This window comes from Megalobrama amblycephala, linkage group LG9 (genome assembly GCF_018812025.1).
Source record: "Megalobrama amblycephala isolate DHTTF-2021 linkage group LG9, ASM1881202v1, whole genome shotgun sequence".
Taxonomy (NCBI): Eukaryota; Metazoa; Chordata; class Actinopteri; order Cypriniformes; family Xenocyprididae; genus Megalobrama; species Megalobrama amblycephala.
Genome location: NC_063052.1, coordinates 26621347 through 26644583, shown reverse-complemented (window position 1 = coordinate 26644583; position 23237 = coordinate 26621347). Strand labels below are relative to the sequence as shown.

At 36.6% G+C, this 23237-nt stretch overlaps 1 protein-coding gene across 1 annotated transcript; it reads left to right on the top strand.

The window, feature by feature from the left end:
* Positions 1 to 2220: 2220 nt before the first annotated feature.
* pip5k1aa (phosphatidylinositol-4-phosphate 5-kinase, type I, alpha, a) lies at positions 2221 to 22995 on the top strand. Its single transcript, XM_048202426.1, is given in 17 exon segments — positions 2221 to 2508; positions 2782 to 2885; positions 4040 to 4072; positions 5671 to 5762; positions 6293 to 6423; positions 6527 to 6644; positions 7092 to 7244; positions 7384 to 7683; positions 13630 to 13689; positions 13691 to 13827; positions 14455 to 14538; positions 14617 to 14665; positions 14786 to 14873; positions 14961 to 15152; positions 17454 to 17580; positions 17761 to 17854; positions 21070 to 22995. Coding segments are annotated over 16 exon segments (1704 nt in total). The 5' UTR covers positions 2221 to 2508; positions 2782 to 2842; the 3' UTR covers positions 21073 to 22995.
* Positions 22996 to 23237: the final 242 nt, after the last annotated feature.

Sequence of the window (23237 nt, the reverse complement as noted above, 5' to 3'; positions counted from 1 at the left end):
AGCAAACAGGTATTTGAAGCTGCTCCTTTTCTCCTTTTCTGTAGTTGGTCCTCGACTCTGGAATGATTTGCCCATTTCAATTAGACAGGCTCCATCTCTATCTGTTTTTAAATCTCAGTTGAAAACATATTTGTTTGATAAGGCATATAATACAAGTTGAAGCACCCTTACATTGTCTTTTATCGTTATCTTTTAACGCTGAAGCACCAATTTTAGTCCATTTTAAGTTATGTTTTTACAATTCTCTGTGTATGTGTTTTATTGCTTAATAATTTTTTGTCTTTTTACTTATTGTGTTTTTCTGTGTTTTTAGCTATTGTAAAGCACATTGGACAACATAGATTGTATTTAATTGTGCTATATAAATAAATTGCCATTGCCATTGCCATTACCAGCAGCTTCAAATACCTGTTTGCTGCTCAACACTGGCTTTTTTTAATAGCTGCCCTTTTAATACAATTAATTTTTTTGACAGGAACTTTCATTAATAAGCCTTTATCTGACCGAGTTCTGCTGTGCTCTGAATCACTCACAAATCTTATGATAATTCTATAATCTCCATTCAGTTTCACACAATATTAGTTGTTTTCATGCCTTTTGCACAACATTGCACCATTTCATGCTTTTCATCTTCAGAAAGATCTTTCTTCCTCCCCATATTACATGAGAACTGTGACTTGCTTAATAATGTGGAACAACCTCTTAAGTAGAGTTTCCATAGATCTGGCAAATTATTTTGTCTGAGATTGATACCAGTTATCTAAAAAGACACTGATAAATAAACAAACAAACATTTTCTTAGAAAAACTAAAATCTGAATGTTTATTGTACTGAAATCTTACTGATAATTTGGAACGCAGTGTATTTGAGATAACATTTCATCTGCCATTCTGTTTAATTCCTACGGTTAAAATGTCCTGGTTGGGGATTTAGTGAAAAGATTTTATTTTTAAAGAATAAACTTATTTTTTGAATGAAATGGTAACCTTCAATAAGGTTATAATGTAGTTTCAGCATCTTGATAATTGATCTATAGCATGCTCCTGGCTCCGGCCCGCCAAGATTTCCATCCGGCCCCCAGAATAATACTGATAGGATAGCTGAAGAGGAAAAAAGTTTAGGGCTGGTCCGAATACCATTTTTGAGCTTCGAAGCTTCGGTAGTAATGAACGTATTTTTCTCTCTAATAAAGGCAGGAATCTGTGTCTGTATGTCCGTTTGCATTTTTATTATTTCGAGAACCGTTCATCCAATCGACTTCACAAGGCATGATTCGCATTTGGTGCAATATAGATGGACCGCGAGACGCGACACATTCAGAATTATAAACTTTTAGTAAATACAGTAAACAGCGCGAGCGGGAAGCGGCGCACCTCATGCGGGCAGGGCTTATGTCCGAGAACGGACACTGCACTAGTGATATAAAACGCACACACACAGGTCTGTTAAATTAAGCAATCTTTTAAGGTAGTCTAATATTTTTCTGACTAACAAATTGGCACAGTAAGGGTAGATTTAAATAAAGAAAAACTTAGGAAATTTAAATAAAGAAAAAACAATTAATATTTAAATAAAGAAAAAACAGAAATGAAATTTAAATAAAGAACACAGAAACTTGAACTGAACTGAGCTGAATAATTATACTATGGTCTTCTGTAGCGTTTTCCGCGTGGCTCGAGCTGCCTTTGTGTGCACATTATTGGGAGCCGACATCACACGCCACGCAGCTATCACGCAGCCAGTTGTCGCCGGCCTTATGAATGAGAATCTTTGAAGGTGTGCACTTTTTTCAAATCGACACCCACCGAACGAATGTTTCGGGTCCGTTCCATTTTATTTATTTTTAAATCTAACGAACTGAACTGAATTGGCGTTGAACTGAATAATGACACTATTGTCTTCTATTGGAGCTGCTTTGTAGCTACATTGAATTTGTTTCATAAGTGAACATTGCGTTATTGCAACACTGACACTGTTATTGAACTGAATTCAGTCCACTTTTACCTAGCTGCAGGTCAGCTAGCCTACAACAGAAACTAACCTAACCCTTACCCTAGCCTACACCCTGACAGACAGCTTTCGCGACCGATGATAAAGACATTTCTCCACGCCCCTACCTTTCGGCTCGCCCTTTACTCCAACCTGCAGATACCCACACTTTTTTAGATTGACATTATGAGTTGAGCGCCCCCTGTAGATAACAGATTTTTCCAAGAACGAGCCATTCTACTGGTGTGAGTTCAGTGGCCAGCCACCGCGCCCAGCAGGTCAGAGCTGCACAACAACGTCACTTCCGCTTGTTTTGGGAGGCTCGAGAGGAGCGAGTACGCTTCCGATTCAGCGGGTTATTTACTTCGGAATTCGGATGGACCCAGTAAAGTAATAATAACAACAATTTCGAGTACCTCAGAGATTCGCAAGAGGCATCGAGCCGTTCTGTGAACGTAAACAGAAGTTGAACTGTACTGTTTTTGATTTTTGAGTAAGAAACGAAGTGAATAAGTTGAGGTAAGCGCTCTTACCTGTTGTTATTGTGGGTCTTTAGCCGTTAAGCCATTGGTATGCAAACAAACAAACATTTATATACAGGGATTGTTTTTAAAATGCTAAAGTAAAAGCACGGCAAGCTGAAGTAGTGTGTAACTACCTCACTCTTTTAGTACATAGTAGGGCAGAATACTGCCACACTAAGTTAAGTAACTTTTTGTAACCGTACATAAGTTAGTTTCCTTCCGTTTTAGGTTATCTAACAGACTTTATGTGGACATGATGATCTTTCAGGGCTGTGCTGCATAAACCACAAGTGAAAACAAGCAGGACCATATGAAACTTCCGCCAGAAAATGGCTACGCCGGCTGTAGTTTCCACGGATGGAACGAGCTCCAGTAAGAAAGCATTTTATTTCCTCTAAGCTGTTTATGGCACATTTATGTAAAGTACATGAAGCTGTCTTACTGTGCTCTTGCTTCAAAGAATGATCTCACGTATAGTAAATCAGTCGTGTGGTTTCCTATAGTAAGAAATGTGTAGTTAGGTGCTTTATTGAGCACATGTGGAAACAATCACCACTGTATGCTATTGTTTTTTTTTTTTGTTTTTTTTTAGTTTCATTTTCTTTATTTACTAAAACCTAGATTTTGAAGTTTGTGTGCTGGCAGGGTTCATTATACATTATAATTTTTTTTTTTTTTGCCCAGTTTGGCATGATGATTTTATAGTGCATGACATTTGCAGATATCCAATAGCTCTTATAGTAGCATTAGGCAGCACAGATATAATATATGGTGTATATTGGTGTATGATTTCTATCAAAATGAGATATGAAAATGGACTGTTAAAGATTCTCAGTTTCAATATTCCTTTAGTGATAGTACAATTAGAAAGTTTTTGTTTTGTTTTGTTTGTTTCTTTAATCACTGTTGTCACTCTTCAGATGTCTTTATTTTGAAAGTTATTCCATCAGAAAGGTACATGCATGTGTGTGAAAGCACATATTTGCACATGATTTCTGTTTTGAATATGTTGTAGACAGTCTGTAGTAGGACCATGACTGCTTGGGTTGTGCTCGTCTTTATTTTTAATGTAGTGCCACCACACACTCAGCTGGTGTGATTGGGTTACAGTGTTTTCTTGGAAGAACAAAGGAATTGAAACCCAGGTGTCTTTGCATGCCTGCATGTTTACACTCATAGTTGTGGTTAACAACACATTTTAACTCTGGGTGAACCACTTTTTTGCATTAGCATTTTTTTTTTTTTTTTTTTTGCATTTTATTTGTAGTGTAGTTTTTCCACACAGAAGCAAGTTACCATAACTTCAATGCCAGGTTTGGCTGCAAAGTGCATTTGGAAGGATGCCAGTGCATAGGGAAAATGTGTCTCATGCTTCACATACTTGAAGTATGAGTTTTGCATTTTTGCTTGGCAAGAATCTTAATTATAATGTGCCTAGCTGCAAACCATAAATGCACCATAATTCCTAATGGCTTTTTTTTTTTCTTGGCTTTTTTCATAATTAATTTTTTCCCCCTATCATATAGGTATTCCTGGAAATCGAAAGATGGCTTCTTCTGGAGGTAATTATATGCTTCTTTTTCTGCTTTAATAGTTTCACATTCATGTTCCATTTTTTTGTGGTTGTTATTATGAATTGGCAAATTTATTTATGGCTCTACTAGGGTTGTCACAGTACCAAAATTCCAGTAGCCAGTACCAATACCAGTAAAATTTCACGGTTCTCTGTACCAATTTCGGTACCATAGTAAAAACTGTTGGAACTTATTTACTATTTTATGTAATAATGAGTTATTATTTATTGCTATTATAATTAAATACATTTAACCAGCATGTAGTCTTCAAATGTGTATAAGTAAACATTGTTTATAAAAAGATCAAGTGAAAAATTTGTAATAAAATGAAGGACAAAGAAACACATACACAAAATAAGGAATACAGTATCAGATTGTTTTGTCCCGTCTGTTGCTATGGTTATAGAACTGTCAATCATTGCAGTTTCAGATTAAATTGGGCATTTAAATACAGTTGTAAATCCAGAGAATTTTCAGTGTACCGAGCAGCATGAAAAACAAAAGTTTTATTCAAATTGTATATGGGTTATAAACAGGATGCGAGCAAAGAGCACTCCACTGAAGGTGTCAGTCACTTAGGCTACGTTCAGTGCCTGCTCACTGAGATCTACACTCCTGCGAAAACTCCCGCTATAATCACAAAAGCTGTCTACACTGCACAATGAATCTCTACATCATGTTTACACTTTGTTGGTAATAATAAAAAGATTCATAAGCGTGCAGAACTCTAAAGTGCATGGTGAATGAGAACTTTTGAGCAGTTTTAAGTGTATTCTGACTAACTTCTTATTGGCCATTGCGTTCATGTGATCAACAGATATGTCTGTGATTGGCTACAATGCTCAACGCTTCAAAAACATGTTGTAAATAGAAACATTTGATGCTCTCTACAGAGCAGTTACACAGATACACACAGAGCGTTTGAAAGCAGACATCTATCACAGGTACCGAATATACTCAGTACTAGCTGTACTGCAGAAATGCTGGTATTGTATCGTCACATTTTTTAAATTTCAATACCAACTTGGTACCAAAGAACCAGTACTTTTGACAACCCTACTCTATACTGTAACTGTTTTCCTAAAAAGTGTTAGCAGATGTTTCACTTTTGTTCATAATGTGAATTAGCCCCTCTGCCCTCTTCTTTTAATTCTATTTCTATTTATTTGTTTGTTGTAAATCTGCACAGCTCTTGAGGCAGCTGTTGATTCACTTCCATTAATGTGCATGCTATACTACTTATTTTACTGTCTTCTTATGATTAATCATGTTTTTTTATTACTCATTTATACGTTAAACTATTTGAAACTTGTATAAAATCACACATTTAAATGCATTTAAACCTTTTTAAAATATTAAGTATTTTGAAAATAATATTAAAAAATATTTTTCATGTCTAACAGCCATGTTCAGAAAAAAGTACAAAGTGATGTAAACGTCATTAGCATTTGCTGAAAAGGTTCCTTTGTCATAAATAAATTATTAATGCTTTAAATATAAATGAATGTATGGTTTAAAGTTGAAACCTGTGATTCAAAGTTGTTGTCTTGTTGTCTAATGTGTTCGAGCAATCATTATCTTTCAGGGTCTGAGCATCTCGAGTTCATCCCAGACAAACAAAAAGACCTTGGGTCACAGAGGAATTGACCCCACTGGAGAGACCACGTATAAAAAGGTTCGAGCTGTTGATTTCCAGTTTTGATATCCTGTAAATATTTAAAAATAGATGTTTGTTAGAGATAGGACCAGATCAGAATCAGCAGTTCAACTTCCAATCTCAGTTTTTATGAAGCACATTCCAGAATCTGTCAGATCTGCTTGCAACTCAAGGTTATTATTGTGTTATCTGTTGTTAGTGTGGCATCAGTAAAATGATAAAACCCAGTCAATTTTATGGGCATGTACATACAGATAAAACTAGCACTAGCACGCTCCTCCCTTTCAGTTTTATAAAATCATATGCATCATCTTGTATTTTTCTGTACTAAGGCCCATTCTAAATATAAAAGAATAGCAGAGTCCACATATAACTATAGTAATAATGGCACAGAGAAACAACATCATTGGAATCACTTTCAGAACAATTGTTTTTTCAGCTGATAAACGGTAAAAACTTTGCAGTTATCGGTCTTGATGTGAACGTGCCTTTACACATTAAGATGTTCTTATTCTGATCATTGTGTGCCCTTCGTTGGAAATCTTTAGACCACATCATCTGCTTTGAAAGGTGCCATTCAGCTGGGCATCACACACAGCGTGGGAAGCTTGAGCCAGAAGCCAGAAAGAGATGTGCTCATGCAGGACTTCGAAGTGGTAGAAAGCATCTTCTTTCCCAGGTGGGTCTGTATGCATAAGAGTAACCATGAGTTGAAGGAACATTTTGTTTTAGTATTCACACATTGTGTACTTAAATGTGCTTGGTATTTGTCTTCCTCCCAGTCAAGGCAGTAACTCAACTCCAGGTCATCACCATGGTGACTTCAAGTTTAAAACTTATGCTCCTATTGCATTCCGATACTTCAGAGAGATGTTTGGGATCCGACCTGATGACTACCTGGTAATCTTGTTTGTTCATTAAACAGGGTTCCCATGGTTTCCTGGAAATATATGGGAATTTTTTAAATTGTATTTTAGGCCTTTAATAGTCATGGGAATTTTTTATGAGAATCTTAACTCATAAAAATAAATATTCATCAAATGGAAATTAGTAGCCATTGTGAGGTGGATCTTTTTCAATTAATCAGAGGTTCACAAATGGTCTGAATGATTCATTATCACACCATTCTGAATCAAAATATTTAAAAAATCTTTATAACTGGAAAAGATCATCTTACATCTAAAAGAGTTGATTTGGTTTTGTCTTGTTCAGTCCAAGTTATTTTTTAAATTTGATTTATAGTGTTTTTTTTTATTACTTCTATTCTTGCTAGAGTACGACTTAATGCACAAAAGCGCAACACTCTAGTCATATGTTATGTGTTGTGTATGTGTGTGTTTTCTGCAGTATTCTCTTTGTAATGAACCCCTTATCGAGTTGTCTAACCCTGGAGCGAGCGGGTCTCTCTTCTACGTTTCTAGTGATGATGAGTTTATCATTAAGACGGTACAACACAAAGAGGCAGAATTCTTGCAAACACTCCTGCCAGGTTATTTCATGGTAAGTGAGGGTTTCTTTGTATTTATTTATTTAAAATGGTTTAATTCTAAAATGCTGGAAAGCTCCAGTTCATTTTTTAGGTATTTGAACATTATAAGCATAGTAGTTTCCTTCATATAATTCACCGTTTGTCTTCTAGAACCTGAACCAGAACATGCGTACGCTGCTTCCCAAGTTCTACGGCCTCTACTGCGTTCAGGCCGAGGGAAAGAACATCCGAATTGTAGTGATGAACAACCTGTTGCCACGCGCTGTACCCATGCACCTTAAATTCGACCTGAAGGGCTCCACACACAAGCGACGTGCTTCGCCGAAAGAAAAGGCCAAGAGTGTGCCCACGTTCAAAGACCTAGACTTTATGCAGGACATGCCTGAGGGCATACTACTGGAGAGTGACCACTACAACGCCCTCTGTAGGACCATTCAGAGAGACTGTCGGGTAAGAGTGTGTTGGAGACAGAAGTTAAATTTACGCTTTTTTTATTCAGAGCCACTTGCATTGCATTCAAGATTATTCATTCTTTCAGTACATGCATTCTCTTTGAATCAAACCCATGACCTTGGCGTTGCTAGTGTCATGGTTTACTGGTTGAGCTACTGGAATGATCATTGACACAAATAGCAAGCAAAGAGGAACGATTGTAAGCAAGGACTTTTGGCTACTAAAGCATGTCTACAAAAGACCAATTCATGCCAAGAGTGATAACTGTAAGACTTTATTTTACAGCGTCATTGTTACACGTTACATGTAGTTGCTGTAGTAATAACTAGAAATGATGCATAATTACATGCAATTAACCCTAAACCAAGCCCTCACCCTAACCCTAAACCTATAGTAAGTACATGTAGTTAATTATTATAGCTCAGTACTTAAATGTATAATTACACTGTAATACTGACACTTTAAAATAAAGTGTAACCGATATTACTATAATGCTAACAATATTAGCGTCCACAACAACACAAAATATCGTTCTGTTTATTCTAAGCACGCGCTCCAGTTTTGTCATCTGCCACTTTAAAGGGTTAGTTCACCAAGTATGAAAATCCTGTCATTAATTACTCACCCTCATGTCACTTCAAACCTGTAAGACAGGTTAGTACTGAAACCACTTTAATTAGGGTTGTAAATGATCTTCTTATCACGGCAGATTCCGGTGCATGCAGTATTTTGGTCTTATTAGACCTCAGTGCTGCTTTTGACACTATATGTCACTCTTTTCTGCTTGACAGGCTGGAAAATTGGTTGGGTCTTTCTGGAGCTGTTCTCAATTGGTTTCAGTCTTATTTAACGAATCGTGCCCAGTTCGTTGGCTTGGGTAACTACAAATATGATACCGTGCCTGTTCGACAGGGAGTTCCTCAGGGTTCAGTATTGGGTCCAATTTTATTTAACATTTATATGCTTCCGCTTGGGCAGATCATCAGGAAATATGATCACTGCTATGCGGATGATACGCAGATTTACATCACCACTAGTCCTGATGTCCATTGCTCATTAATAGCTTTGCGTGGTTGTTTAGCAGAGATCAGTGTCTGGATGCAGAATAACTTCCTGAAGCTGAATGGCCCCAAAACTGAATTGATGCAGATTGGTACAGTGGCGGCTACTCGTAAGGCAGAGCAGATCAGTTTTATTGTTGATTCCAGCACGATAATCCCCACTTCACAGGTGCGAAATCTTGGTGTCATTTTTGATCCACAATTAACATTTGAAGCACACATAAAACACATCTCTAAAACTGCATTTTTCCACTTGAGAAACATAGCTCGACTTAGACTTTTTCTCTCTTTTGCAGACACAGAAAGGCTTATACATGCCTTCATAACAACTAGGTTAGATTACTGTAATGCCTTGTTCTCTGGCCTTCCAGCTAAATCGTTGAGCAAGCTTCAGTATATACAAAATTCTGCCGCTCATGTGCTCGCTTGTACTTCTTCTCGTGAACACATTACACCGGTTCTTTCACAATTACACTGGCTTCCCATAAATGCGAGAATTGATTTTAAAATTCTTATTTTAACATACAAGGCACTTCATGGGACTGCACCTGAGTATCTTTGTGATCTCATCAGTCCTTATACTCCATCACGCTCTCTTCGCTCTGCTAACTCTCTTTCACTTCACCAGCCTTCATGTAAGCTAAAGACCATGGGGGGAAAGAGCCTTTTCATACAAAGCCCCTAAGCTATGGAATGTGCTTCCTCTGCCCGTCAGAAATGCACCAACGTTGGGTCATTTTAAAAAGTTGATTAAGACACATTTATTTAAGACTGTCTTTCTCTAATGAATGTTTGTATTGCTTTTGTTGTTTTTGCTTTATTTTATTACTGTAGCGCTTTGAGTTTAAGAAAAGCGCATTATAAATAAAATGTATTATTAGGCACCTATTGTGACTGTTGGCGTTCCGTACTCTTATTATTTAGGGGCCAAGCACCGAAGGTGCTTAGGCACCTATTGTAATCGTTAGATTTCTTATTTTTCTTTATTTTTCTTCTTCCGCTCTTGAAGTCTATGGCAGCCCATAGAACCGTATGGTAAAAAGTTGTGAAATTTGGCACACAGTTAGAGGACAGTCTGACCTTTGTCCATAGCAAATTTGGAGTCTCTAACTCATTCCCTCTAGCGCCACCAGCTGTCCAAAGTTGCACTTATGTTTATGTTAATAACTTTCGAACCGTAAGGGCTGGAAACAAAATTCATGAAAATTTAACCAGATCATCTTCAGACCATGCCGACAAAAAGTTATGGAAATATAGTCAATTCCTCAAAGCACTTTCGTAAAACACGCAAATGAATTGTATGTAGTGCTTGCAAAAATAGACATAAGGTTGTATCTCCACAATGCTTTATCGTATTCAGACCAAACTTTGTACATGTCATCACAAGCATGACCTGAGGCATCATGCAGTGTTTCGGCGCAGCGCCACCTACTGGTGCAGAAATATGAAAAATTGATATTTTTGCTTATAACTTCTGATGGGTTTGTCCAAAAATCATAAATTTGGTCTCGTTGGGTTCGGGGCATCATGCGAGTCGAATGATATCTGATATTCCCATATCGGACATTTTGGCCGTCGGCCATTTTGAATTTTGTGCTAAAATGCTGTATTTTACGAACACGTTAGCGTATCTTTATGAAACTTGGTATGGGTGATCAGCACAGTGCCCTGAAGGAGCCTGAGAAGTTTCGGACCAAAAGTTATAACAAAATTTACAAAATGCTAATAACTTTTGACTGTATTAACTGATTATAATGAAACTGGTCTCAGTGGATTCCTTGGGTCATGCCGAGAACACAGATATCAAAAGTTATGGATTTCAAGTCGATACGTCAAATCGTTTTCGTATACCAGAGCAACGAATTTGAGGCATGATGCAAAACCCAGTCTTGAAGCTGTATCTCTACAATGCTTTGACATATTGACACCAAACTTTGCAAGTGTCATTGTCACCTCAGTCCAGTGGTGAAGTCTAGTTTTTTGTAGTGAGTATACTGTGATTTTTCCCTCCCAACCTCATACTCACCCGACCCCCATAAGCACCACCACACTCGCTAATGCATATATGTATCTGATCTAGGCTAAATGTAATTGAGAGCATTCTGAAAGACTGCTTATGTGTGTTAACAACAGGTAAATTTATTATAAGCAACATACGACTTAACAGCCAATGACATTTACAGCTGAAGAGACTATGGACTGATTTTCTACTGTTTAGTGTCAATCACCATCTAACTCACTTAAGATAGCCTTAGATGTTATATGAATATGGTCCCTTATTTTATTAGCTGGCAAGTTTCAATGCACATTTAAGAGTTAAAGTTGCAACTGTTATTTTCCTACTCTGTTAAAAACAACCCAAGTTGGGTTGAAAATGGACAAACCCAGCGATTGGGTTATTTTAACACAGCGGCTGGGTTATTTATTTTATTTATTTATGATTTAATGCCATATCAGCAGCAATGGCTATATTCATGGCAATCAGCAATATCCAGCGGCTGGGTTAAATGTTTGCCCAGCGTGCTGGGTAGTTTTATTTAACCCAACTATTACGTAAAATTGCTGTATTGCTTGCTTAAAATTAACCCAAAATATGTTGGAAATTAACATATACAATTAACAATTAACATTAACATAAACAATAAACATTTATTAAACTGTTTATGAATAAATGATCACCTTTCAATTATTATTGTTGCCTCTAGTAATTGTGTCTGATTTTTAATTTCCAACATATTTTGGGTTCATTTTGGCCAGCCAGAGTAATTTTTAAACAATAGCTGAGTTAAATAAAACTGCTCAACAGGATGGGCAAACATTTAACCCAACTGCTGGGTTAAAACAACCCAATCGGTGGGTTTGTCCATTTTTTTTTTTTAACCCAGCATTTTTTAGAGTGTAACAATAATGGAAAGATGAGGATTAGCAGTATATCACAATATCACCCTGTTTGGACTTTGTTTTCTGTTTTGCACCATTTCCTGTCAGTGTGTCATCATAGTTATGCATTTCAATTCACTAACTTGAAATTCGATTCAATATCAGTTATTTTGGATACTGTATATCAGTACATGGCAAATTTTCTCAAGAAAAAAAAAAAATGTAAAATGAACTGATTTGCATATAAACAAACTACACTTAAGCCAGGGACACACCTAACGATTAGCTGAAACACTCTAAGACTGAACTGAACACACATACCGATTGTTTCCTTCGACTGGAGCTGATTTATATACTTACACATGGAATCTGAACACCGACTGTAATCGCAGACTGAACGCAACTGGCTCTGACTGGACGCGTTTGAGCGCGATCAGTCATAAGTATCAATTTACATTCATAATCGGCCTTACAATCGTTAAGTGTGTGCGCGACTTTAAGGAATTTTTGTAATAATAATGTTATAATAGGCCTACTAACTTTAAAATTATTTCTACTCCAATTCGTTTTTTTTTAAAATATAAACATTTAAATGGTGGCTGTCAACTTGACAGATTTATTCAAACATGCATTATAAGCTATTGAAGAACATTAAAAATTATAATTAATATATGGTGCATATATTTAGCTATATGCTCCTCTCTAGATTTTTCTAGCTGACTAATGAGTTTATGGTAACTAAATATGTTTATACTGAGGTAACATTAGCCTTAATGTGATGTTACATGACATTGTTTACAAGCTGTTTAATGTCTTTCCGCGGTTGAAACACTGATTACGCGAATACACGAGACATGATAAGGATTTCGGTAAGTTGAACTGTATCTTTTATCATACCTTCAGAAGTTCATTCATGTTTATTTCGTGCTGTAACTGTATTAAAGCGGAGGAGAGAACCAGTTCACCTGCGCTTCACACTGCCGCTTCTCTTGAACTGATGAGGCACTACAGCAGTCACGACACATTAAAGAGCGCCAAAACGGTATTTTTTTTTTTATTATGTAGTAAAATGGGCAGAATTTGAAATATGAGACTTTTTTTTATGTCAAAAGCAACAAACCACAAATCTTATTGTGATTTATTGGATGGTTACGTATCCTCGCGCTTTTTTAAGTGGGTATACGGAAATCCTTAACCTTTCCTAGTGGGTATACGGCGTATACCCGCGTATCACGTAGACTACACCACTGCCTCAGTCTGACCATACCACAACAATTTGGACTCAGCGCCACCTATTGGTCGAAATTGATCAACCAGTAAATCCTCATTTTTGATCATTTTTCAGCTATTTTGCCTAAAATGATCTTAATAGGTCTTTAACTGCTCACTGTTGCAGTTGATGTGATGCTCCTGGCTGTGTTGGCTTGCTTCTTGTGCCGCTTTTGTGCTTGGCCCCGTAATTGCTGCTTGCAGCTATATTTACTATTATTATTATTATTATTTTTATTATTAAGACCATCGTTCATCTTCGGAACACAAATTAAGATATTTTTGAAATCCGTGAGCTATCTGGCCTCCAGCAGACAATACAACGACCACTTTCAAGGCCCAGAAAGGTAGTAAAGACATTGTTAAAATAGTCCATGTGACTACAGTGGTTCAACCTTAATGTTATGAAGCAACGAGAATACATTTTGTGCGCAAAAAACAAACAAAATAACGACTTTATTCAACAATTTCTTCTTTTACATGTCATTCTCCTACGCGGTTGACGTAGTAAACACTTCCGTGTTCTACGTCAGAACACCAGCTCAAGATCCAGCAATATTTTCTGCACTTGAGATTATGCTTGGTTGTAAATATATGGCTAGTAATGAATGCGTCTTGCACATTCACGGTAGTAAAATCCGTTCTTTTAAAAAACTTATTTGGTTGAACCATTTTACATTTTGAATCTGCTAAATGTGCCTGTCACACTTCCTCTGTATCCTTTTGTTTATAGGTACTACAGAGCTTTAAGATCATGGACTACAGTCTGCTGGTGGGTATCCACAACTTGGACCAGGGCAGGTGAAGAGGTGTCTACTGCAGTGCCCGATACCCAGAAAAAGGCACCAGGCCAGAAGCCCCTTTACTGTACAGCCATTGAGTCTATTCAAGGGGAGTCCAAAGGCAATACTTCACCACAGCCCTACGAAAGGTTAGTGATTAACCTTTGGCTGGCACCTTGAAATGGCAAAGCACCAAAATAGCAAAAGACTGTCTGAATGTATATGGCTATAGTAACTTCTTAGTGAAAATTTTACACTTTTCAAATGTTTGGGGTCGGTAAGATTTATTAATGTTTTTGAAATGGGTCTCTTATGCAAGGTTGCATTTATTTGACCAAATATATAATCAAAACATTATTACAATTTAAAATGAGCTGTTTTCTCTAATATATTTTCAAATGTAATTTATTCATGTGATGGTAAAACTAAATTTTCAGCATCCATTATTCTAGTCTTCAGTGTCACAAGATCTAATATGCTGATTTGGTGCTCAAGAAACATTTTTTTTTATTGTCAATGTCTTAAACCATGATACTTTTTTTTTTTTTTTTTTTTTTTTTCAGAATTTTTGATAAATAGAATTTTCAAAAGAACAGCATTTATTTGAAATAGATATCTTTTTGAGCACTAATAATTATAAAAACCAAAAAATGTAGGTGTAGTCACTCAATGTGACACATCCCTAGTTATTGTATTGTTATGATTATTCTTACTGATGAATTATTACTTTATGCCTGCAGAACTGTTAATGTGCAATATTTGTTCTGTCTTTGTAGCATGGGAGGAATTCCTGCATTCAATTCAAAAGGAGAAAGATTGCTGGTTTTCATCGGCATCATTGATATCCTTCAGTCTTATAGGTAGACTATATTTCCACATCTTTTGTGTTTTCTTCATAATAAATTCCATATAAATTGCTTATAACTTTCTGTATTTAGGCTTGTAAAGAAGTTGGAGCACTCATGGAAAGCTCTGCTGCATGATGGGGTATGTCCCCCCCCCCCCCCCCCCCCCCCATTACAAACTCTGAATAAAGAGCTAACATTACAAATACAAATATTTTTGTATTTATGTTTTCTCTCTTCTATTTGATGTTGTCCTCTGCAGGACACGGTATCCGTGCACCGGCCAAGTTTCTATGCAGATCGTTTCCAGAAGTTTATGTGCAGCACAGTCTTTAAAAACCTCCATGTAAGTTTGACAGTTACACTGGAACATTTGCAACTACTGCATTAAAGTGCTGACGCATTAAAGATTGTTTTTTTTTTCGTTCTTACACTAGTGAAAACCTCTCCCTCAAAGAAAAGTCGTGTGGGAACTGTCTCTGGTGGGAAGAAGTCAAACATTGCAGTATCTGGACAATCACAGCTGTCCCTTCGTGTAGCAGCAGAACAAACACAGCCACAACAGACTACAGTGCAGCTGTCCAGCAGTGGAGCTCTGTCCCTCAGCCCAGACACTCAAGGAGACAGCGGTATGAGAAAGACATTGAGAGATAAATAGAAATGGGAAGGATAAGCAGGGGTATATGAGAAAGATAAGAGTCAAGGCTAAAAAATTGTTACCAAAAACATTTTCTTTTGATACTAAATGCCTTAAATGTAAACATTTGGAAAACGAGGCATGAATAAGTCGGCATGAAATGAAAATTCAGAAAATCTGTTTTTTAAATGCGTAATATTGATCTTAGTGTGACCAATTCATCCATACATGTTTTATTTTTGTAACTTCTTGACCTTGTTATTTTTAATCACTATAACAACAATCATAACTAGCTTAAACTGCTTAAAATGTCAAAATGCAATCAACAACTGATGAATAGAACCAAGTTTCCTGCATTTTTTTTGCAGGAGCCTCCTGCATCAAATTATTTTTTACATTCAGATATGTCAAAATACGGAAGGTCTTTTGATGCTTCCATTTCATCACATTTATTTTAATAGCAACCAATACTGATCTGCAATATTGACCTAACTGATACAGTACTGATATATTGTACATCTCTAATTGTGTTTTTGATGATTGCTTTATCTTGATAAATGCATAAATTCTCTCATGTGAGAAGGTGTTTTAATGGGTTTTAATTTGGTCAAAACAGCACTTGTGGGTCTCAGCTGTGTGGCCATGGTTGTTCATGGAAAACATTGTCCATGTTATGCTTTGTTTGCAATGCTAGCAGATATTGCATGATAACTTTGTAGTTTAAAAGTTAAATGCCCTTGTGTACTGCTAAGAGCAAATGAGAGCTGTAAATGTCTGCCCCCTACAGTACATGCATGGACAATATCAGTAAAGCCTTCAATTCTCTGAGGTTTTTGCATTTGAATCAACTGACATTTTAGGCCCTGTTTACACCTGGTATTAAGATGTGTTTTGGTTGATCTGATCACAAGTGGCTGACGCTAAATACAGGTGTAAACGGGGTCTAAAACGTTTTGAACTTGTCTACTTTGGACCACTTCCAGAGGTAGTTGTATTCAACCAGATTGCTTTCATAGTGTAAATGCTCATGTGGTCGAATGTGTTCGAACAGCCATAAAAGAGCACCTATTCTCCGCCTCCAGACTTAAATGCTTAGTTCACCCAAAAATGAAAATTCTGTCATTAATTATTCACCCTCATGTCATTCCAAACCTGTAAGACCTTTTTACTCATCTTCGGAACACAAATTAAGATATTTTTGATGAAATCTGACTCCTCCATAGGCAGCAATTTAATTACCACTGTCAAGACCCATAAAGGTACCAAAGACATTGTTAAAATAGTCAACGTGACTACAGTGCTTCATCCTTAATTTTATGAAGCGGCGAGAATACTTTTTGTGTGCAAAAACAAAACAAAAAATAACAACGAATAACGAAAAGTCTCCAACGCAGTTGAGGTAGTGAACGCAGTGCAGCGCTTCCGTGTTTACGTCCGAACGCCGGGTCAGTATCAGCCGACGCTGTACACATGAGCAGCATGAATAATGAGTTGGCATTCGGACATAGAACACAAATGTGCTACACTGTGCTTACTACGTCAACTGCATCTTTTTCCTGTTGTCTCTGGTCGCATTCATATGTAAATTGCGTGTGCTTATTTTGTCCTTTAGATCAAAAGATCTGCAAAAAAAAAAAAAAACTCATACATTTACCAACCCATGAAATTAGGACAGAAGTGGTCTAAAGTGACAAAAGAGACAGATTAAAACACCAGGTGTAAACTGGTTTGCCTGGAAAATCCAGCCTCACCACTGTACCAGCGGATGAGTCTGGTCGGCCATTGAATCAATTCAATTTCTAGGGCGGAGCAAATCCGAGCAAACAGGAAGCGGAGTAAACAAATCAGAGAAGGGCAGATATGACGTTAGCAAAGCGACAAGAGCGTCAACAGCGAAAAGTAAATAATTAATGTGTTTTTGGTCATTTAAAACTGAATTCACGGCTGAATAGAACAAACTCTCGGGTCTCCCGTGCGCAATCTTTGTTGATGTTGAAGGGACTTTCGGCGCACTAGGGTGACGCTGTTTGCGTCACTAGAAGATATATCAGTCTGGCCTTGCCAGGCATTAAACTGGTATGTGTCTCCCTTGTCTACTTGTGGTCCGATCGACCAAAATACACCTTAATACCAGGTGTAAACAGGGCCTTAGAGGACCAGATTGAGACATTAATTATCAACATCATCATGAAAAGCATTTTGCAGACAGTTATATTTTTCCTTTTCTCCATCAACCCTGACTAAATCATTATTGACTAAGGAGCACTCACACTCTTGGCACTTTTCTCTTCAGGTGCTCGTCCTGACCTGCTCCCAAAACAGGTTACTGAAGATGAGATCACAAGTAGCTCAGCTGATACAACCCTGTCAGCAACCTCTCCTGTAAGCTCTCAGCCATCCACAAACACTCCAGCTCTGAGGTATGTGATGTTTAGCAAGATAATTTGATAATTTGATAATTTGATGAAAGATTAGTTTTACAACTACTTCTAATAATAATATTCATTGCATTCAATCACGTACACTGGTTTCTCACTCTTTTCACGATTATAAATGTGTCTACTGTCTATTGATGCAAGTTCTTGTCATTTCATTTCCAGTCGTAGCAGTATAGCTGCCCAGTCATCAGGCGAAAGTTTGGATATCGAAGTCATTTCTCTCAGTGAGATTGTTCCTCAGACAAGCACGTCAGAAGTAAGATACATTTTGTTCTGGGCTACAATCTGTTTCGGTGTAGACTAAACAACATAGAGCAAATTCTATGAGTAGAGCATTTTAAATGTCCTACTACAACAGTGGCTCTCAACTAGTAGGTCGCAAATTAAATTAAATTCAAGTTTATTTGTATAGTGCTTTTCACAGTACATATTGTTTCAAAGCAGCTATACAGAAATCTCTTGTTTCAGTGTTACAGTTTACGAAGTATTCTGTTATCAGTCAGAGATCAGTGTGTCAAAGTAATGTCCATATGGCAGTGTTATACAGCTTTAATATAATATTATGTGCTTAGTTAAAGGTGCAGTAAGCGATTTCTGAGAAACGCTGTTGAAAGTGCATCGGGTGGCACAACACACTTGTAGCCAATCAGCAGTAGGGGCGTGTCCACTCATGATGGGGGAGGAGAGAGAATGAGCAAGAGGGAGATTTGAAGAAAGACTAGAAAGAGAGACAGCTATGAGATGTTACAAAAGAGAAAAGATCAGAGGATCATCACTGGAAAAAAAAAATAAGGGTCACGATCACGGAGTATATATATATATATATATATATATATATATATATATATATATATATATATATATATATATATATATATATATATATATATATATATATATATAAATATATATATAAAATATATACACTGATGTGGATTGCTCATTGTGTTCTAAACTGACAGCAGGCATTGAAGCCACCGAAAGTGTTTGAGCGGCCATTTTACGATTCCTTAACGACAGAGGGCATCATTGACTTGCAGCCAAAACACTGACCTAAAATCACCCTACTTGCAGCATATCAGCACATGAATAATTTTTTTAGATATATGTATGTACATTAATTGATACCTCGAACGTTATCTGTAATGTTTATGGTCTTTTTGGGCGAAATAAGCGATATATAGAAATTAAGATGGTTGTCTACTGCACACTGGTGACACAGGTAACTGAACGAACACAACATAGACTTATTTATATATGTAATCATGCAGGAAATATTAAGCATGAACATATCTGATGGATTATTAGCAGAAATTGATTCAAGCCTCTATTAGACTACTATGCACTGAAATCCAAGGTTTACCGTGCATCATCTTGCTCGGAGTGACAGTAAAAATGCTTGGAAATAAAGCTTCATGCCTTTGAATCCATACTCGGTCAGCATAATTTCTCTGAATATGTTGTGAAGCATATTATTTTCTGATATCTTTTTGTTGACCAACATCCACTTCAGACTCTTGGAGATCTTGGAAACCATTAAAAAGCCACAGGTCAGCTCAAATTCTATGGGTTTTCACTAGCATTACAGTTTGCATATGAATTAAGTTTTATTTGTGTATATATCATTGAGCTCATTCATTTAATCAGTGTTTAAGTCATTATCTTTACTGCTTCGAAATACATGCTGTTAATGAAAATAGTTGAATCATTTACAATTACTGTACAACAGTAGGCTATTATATAACACAATGTAATTACATAACCACAGTGAATAACTGTACATGACGAATTAAGTTGTATGCACATGCCTTACAAAGCATAAATCTGTATTCAGATTTCAGAAGAGTCATTGTGACATTTGTAATATAAATGCTGAGGTGTCTCGTCCGTCAGCTGATCTAAACGAATAACTATTGAAATGTTTAGGATGTTTGCGTTGTAAGAATGTACAGGGAGACTTCAGACATAAAGATGCTGACTCGTTAGGTAATGTTTTCTTAAATTATTAAAATTATATGATTTCCCATTTATTCAGTAGAATGTGAGGGAACACTAGGGAATATCAAAATGGCTATGGCGTATGCTTATAATCAGCCAAGAACTTTAGGAACCCCGTTAATATTAGAAAAGCTTTCCAGTGCTGGAGACCTAAGTGGGAAGGCTTGAAAACGGTCAAGGTTACGTTGTTTCTGAGTAACATTTGTTTTAAGTCTGTGCTGCTGGCCACTAATAACGAACTCTTGCTTGTATATACTTGATTATGCTACAGGGCTTTTGAATTCTTGAATCTGATTGGTTGATGAATGTTCTAATGTGTGCAGTTATTTCCAGCGAAACGCACGGCTAACCCCTTAGCAATCCTGTAAAATTTGCCTAAAATGCCTAAAAACGGCATAACCAAAGTAAATTGCATGCTGTTTTTGAACCATTTGGAGTATATGCATGGTTTTGGTCTCTTTTGAAGGGTAACAGGCTAAAGTAGTTCCAGGCAGGTCTTGACCGCATTACAGTTCCGTATCACTTCGCCAAACGATTTCAGTACTTCAAAAGACCTTATAACCTACACCAAAATAGTTAAGCAACTCAAAAGCTATGTGAGATTTCTCCCTAGCAAGGTAATAATGACGCTGTTCTTGGAGCAGATAAACTTACAGTTTCGCTATTAGTAGAGACCCTTCTGCAGAACACTGTTGAGAGACGCACAGACTGATGTTTTGGAATTAGCAATGGACGCTTGGGATTAAATGCGTATGAAATTAGTGTGTTTCAAGGATAAAAACTTGACAAATGTCTTGAAATACCACTTATGAACAATGTTTTGAGGTGTGGTAACCGTAGTATAAGCGGAATAATGGACTCTGGGATGTTGAATTATTGAAAAATAATGCTCTGCTTCGTGTTGTGGCTGCATCACCATCTCAGGTGTGCATTATTTTTCTAATATTTCAATGGCCTCGCCATCAATTATTCCTTATGTTCATTTTTTGTTTTTCCTTGTTGTTCGTTTGTCATCTTCGCTCTATTTTTCACAAAGCTTTATTTTGCTTCACTTCTGCTATGATAAAGAGACTCTTGCATTGCATGTCCGTTCATTTTGAAGTGTGTTTGTTTGGATTGATTTCAGATATCAACAGTGTTCAACAATGATTCTCAGAAATCGCTTACTACACCTTTAATGTAATGTATTCAGTTAAGCAGACACAGTGAACATGTTAGGCAGCATTTGGGAACCGCTGCTCTACCATGCCAACAAATAAGGTTGTGAAATGAAAGGATCTCTCTATCCTCAGAGTGCATGCATGTCTACAAATTCACAATGTGATCAAAATGTGATATTTGTGTCATTTAATAGCCCTTGTGTGTTGGTAACAGGATATGAGAACTGCCTCATACAAAGAATGCTGGATTACTTGACTTAGTCATTCTACCGTATTATAAAAGTTTTATTTTTTCTTTCTTTTGCTGTTGCAGTGAAAGACAATGGATGAACAGGACAAAATAAAGCCCTCAAGGACAAAGATTTACTCCCTCTTAAGGGCATCAGAACAGGATGTAAAATAAAAACATGAACATAAGATGGAGTTGCTGTAAACACCCAGGGAAGTGGAAACCGGAGAATCTGGATTACAAAAAAAGAGAATTGCACGTTCATAAAACTTCAGGATAACAATCCCCCCCCCCCCTTTTTTTTATAAATATATATATTTTTGGATGTCAATACATCCAATATTGCTGCTAAGAAATGGAACCAAAAGAAAGATGCCACTGGAGTACCTCAACAGTGTGATACCACTGTTCTCAAACAGAGACATAAAAGCAGTTCCATTTTTACAAGAACTTCCAGAATCTGATAATGTTCACAGCAGAAGTACAGTGATGAGAATCTTGCATCGTGTGCCTGGCTCTTGGAGTACAAACCGGTCTTTTGAGGACCTCTGTGAGTGTTTTGTAGTGGACTTCAATTGACCATGCATCTTTTTTTTCCTTAGTTTGCCAAGGAGACCAATCTGCTGGAGTCATGCTATTCACATTGCTAAGGAAAGAAAGGAAATCTGGTTAATTGTGAGACATTTTTAAAGACATTTTAGGAATATGGCATGATTATCTACCAAAAAAGAAAAAAAAAAGAGTTGGATGAGTCAATCCAGATCAGGTTGCCTGAACAATCACGTAACAAGACACTTTTTTCAAAACTTTGAATCTGTAAAATGGGTTCGATTTTGGTTTTAGAAATGGATTCAAATGCAGTACTGTGATGTTGTATTAGATATTTAAACGTGCCTTAATCACACGAGTTATTTTACCTTGTCATTAACAGGAAACCTTTCACTGTATGTGATGCCTGCAAGTGGATTGTGCTGAACTGCATGGTCACCTATACAAAAACACAGTGTATATACAGTATCTCTCTCAAATAACAGTCACGTGTAACTGACCTATTTACATATTTTAAAACATTTTTGGAGTTAGTTTGGAGATTTATATACTTTTGCAAAAAAGAAAGCAAAAGCAAACAAGACAAAAGATCACTTTTGTAACATTGAAATATACCACATATAAAGACCTAATTCAGTATTTCAGCTTGCAGGACTAATGTTTTTTATTTGTTTTTTGGTATTGTGTAGCATTGATTTTAAAATGGCAGTTTTTAGGGCACAATAAGACAGACCTGGCAGAACAGCTACTGTAAAACAAAATAATATATAGCATCTGCACTATCTTGAGTGTCTTTTAATGAAATGTAGTTTACATATACTGTATAGAATAGGATCTTCTCTTAAGGCCTCAGTTTTATGGAGAAAATTGAAATCAAACTAAACTAAATTCTGAACAAAAGATTTTCTTTTCATCATGTTTATGAATGTGTATGCTAATCAGTCAGCCTGAATGCAGAGACATTGGTAATGAAGATGCATATATTATGATATATGGATAGGTTATTGAGTAAGGGAACATTGCTGGATCTTTTTCTGTGACATTTTTTATAAACAACATAAACATTCCTGTACAAAGTCATATTTATTTGTATGTTTGCATGTAATTTATTTCTTTATTTCAAGTTCCAAAGTGTCTATTTTGGCAAGGTATGTAAATTGACACCTGGTGGCTGTGTAAATTTGTTTGGGCAGGTGAATGCGTTTTTTACTGTACACTCACGATCTGGGATTCCTGTGCAATTGCTGTTTGCTCTGAAAATGCTGCCTTCATCCTTATTGTCTTATCAAACTGAGAATTGTCTTAAGTAGCTTTAATTTAAAATATTCCTCTCTTACAACGACATTCGTGTATTACTGCTCTCTGTCAGAGGTTGAGACTTTTGGAGTGGAAAATATTGCAACATTTCATGCTGTGTGCAAATTAATGAAATAAACAACACTGAAAAAAAAGTAAAATGAATTAACTTCCTGTTAGTATGCTTTGTAAAAGATGATATCTTCAAGCCTGTTAAAGGCATGGTATGTTTTGTGGTTTACATCGACATTTAATTTCGTGTTGTTCCAAACCTGTAAGACTTATTACTGTGAAAATGAATGTGACCATTCACATTCATTGTGTGTAAAAAAAAAAAAAAATGCATTGAAAGTGAACAGTAACTGAGGATGCTAGTCCTTAACATTTTGCCTTTTCCTTAAAATTTT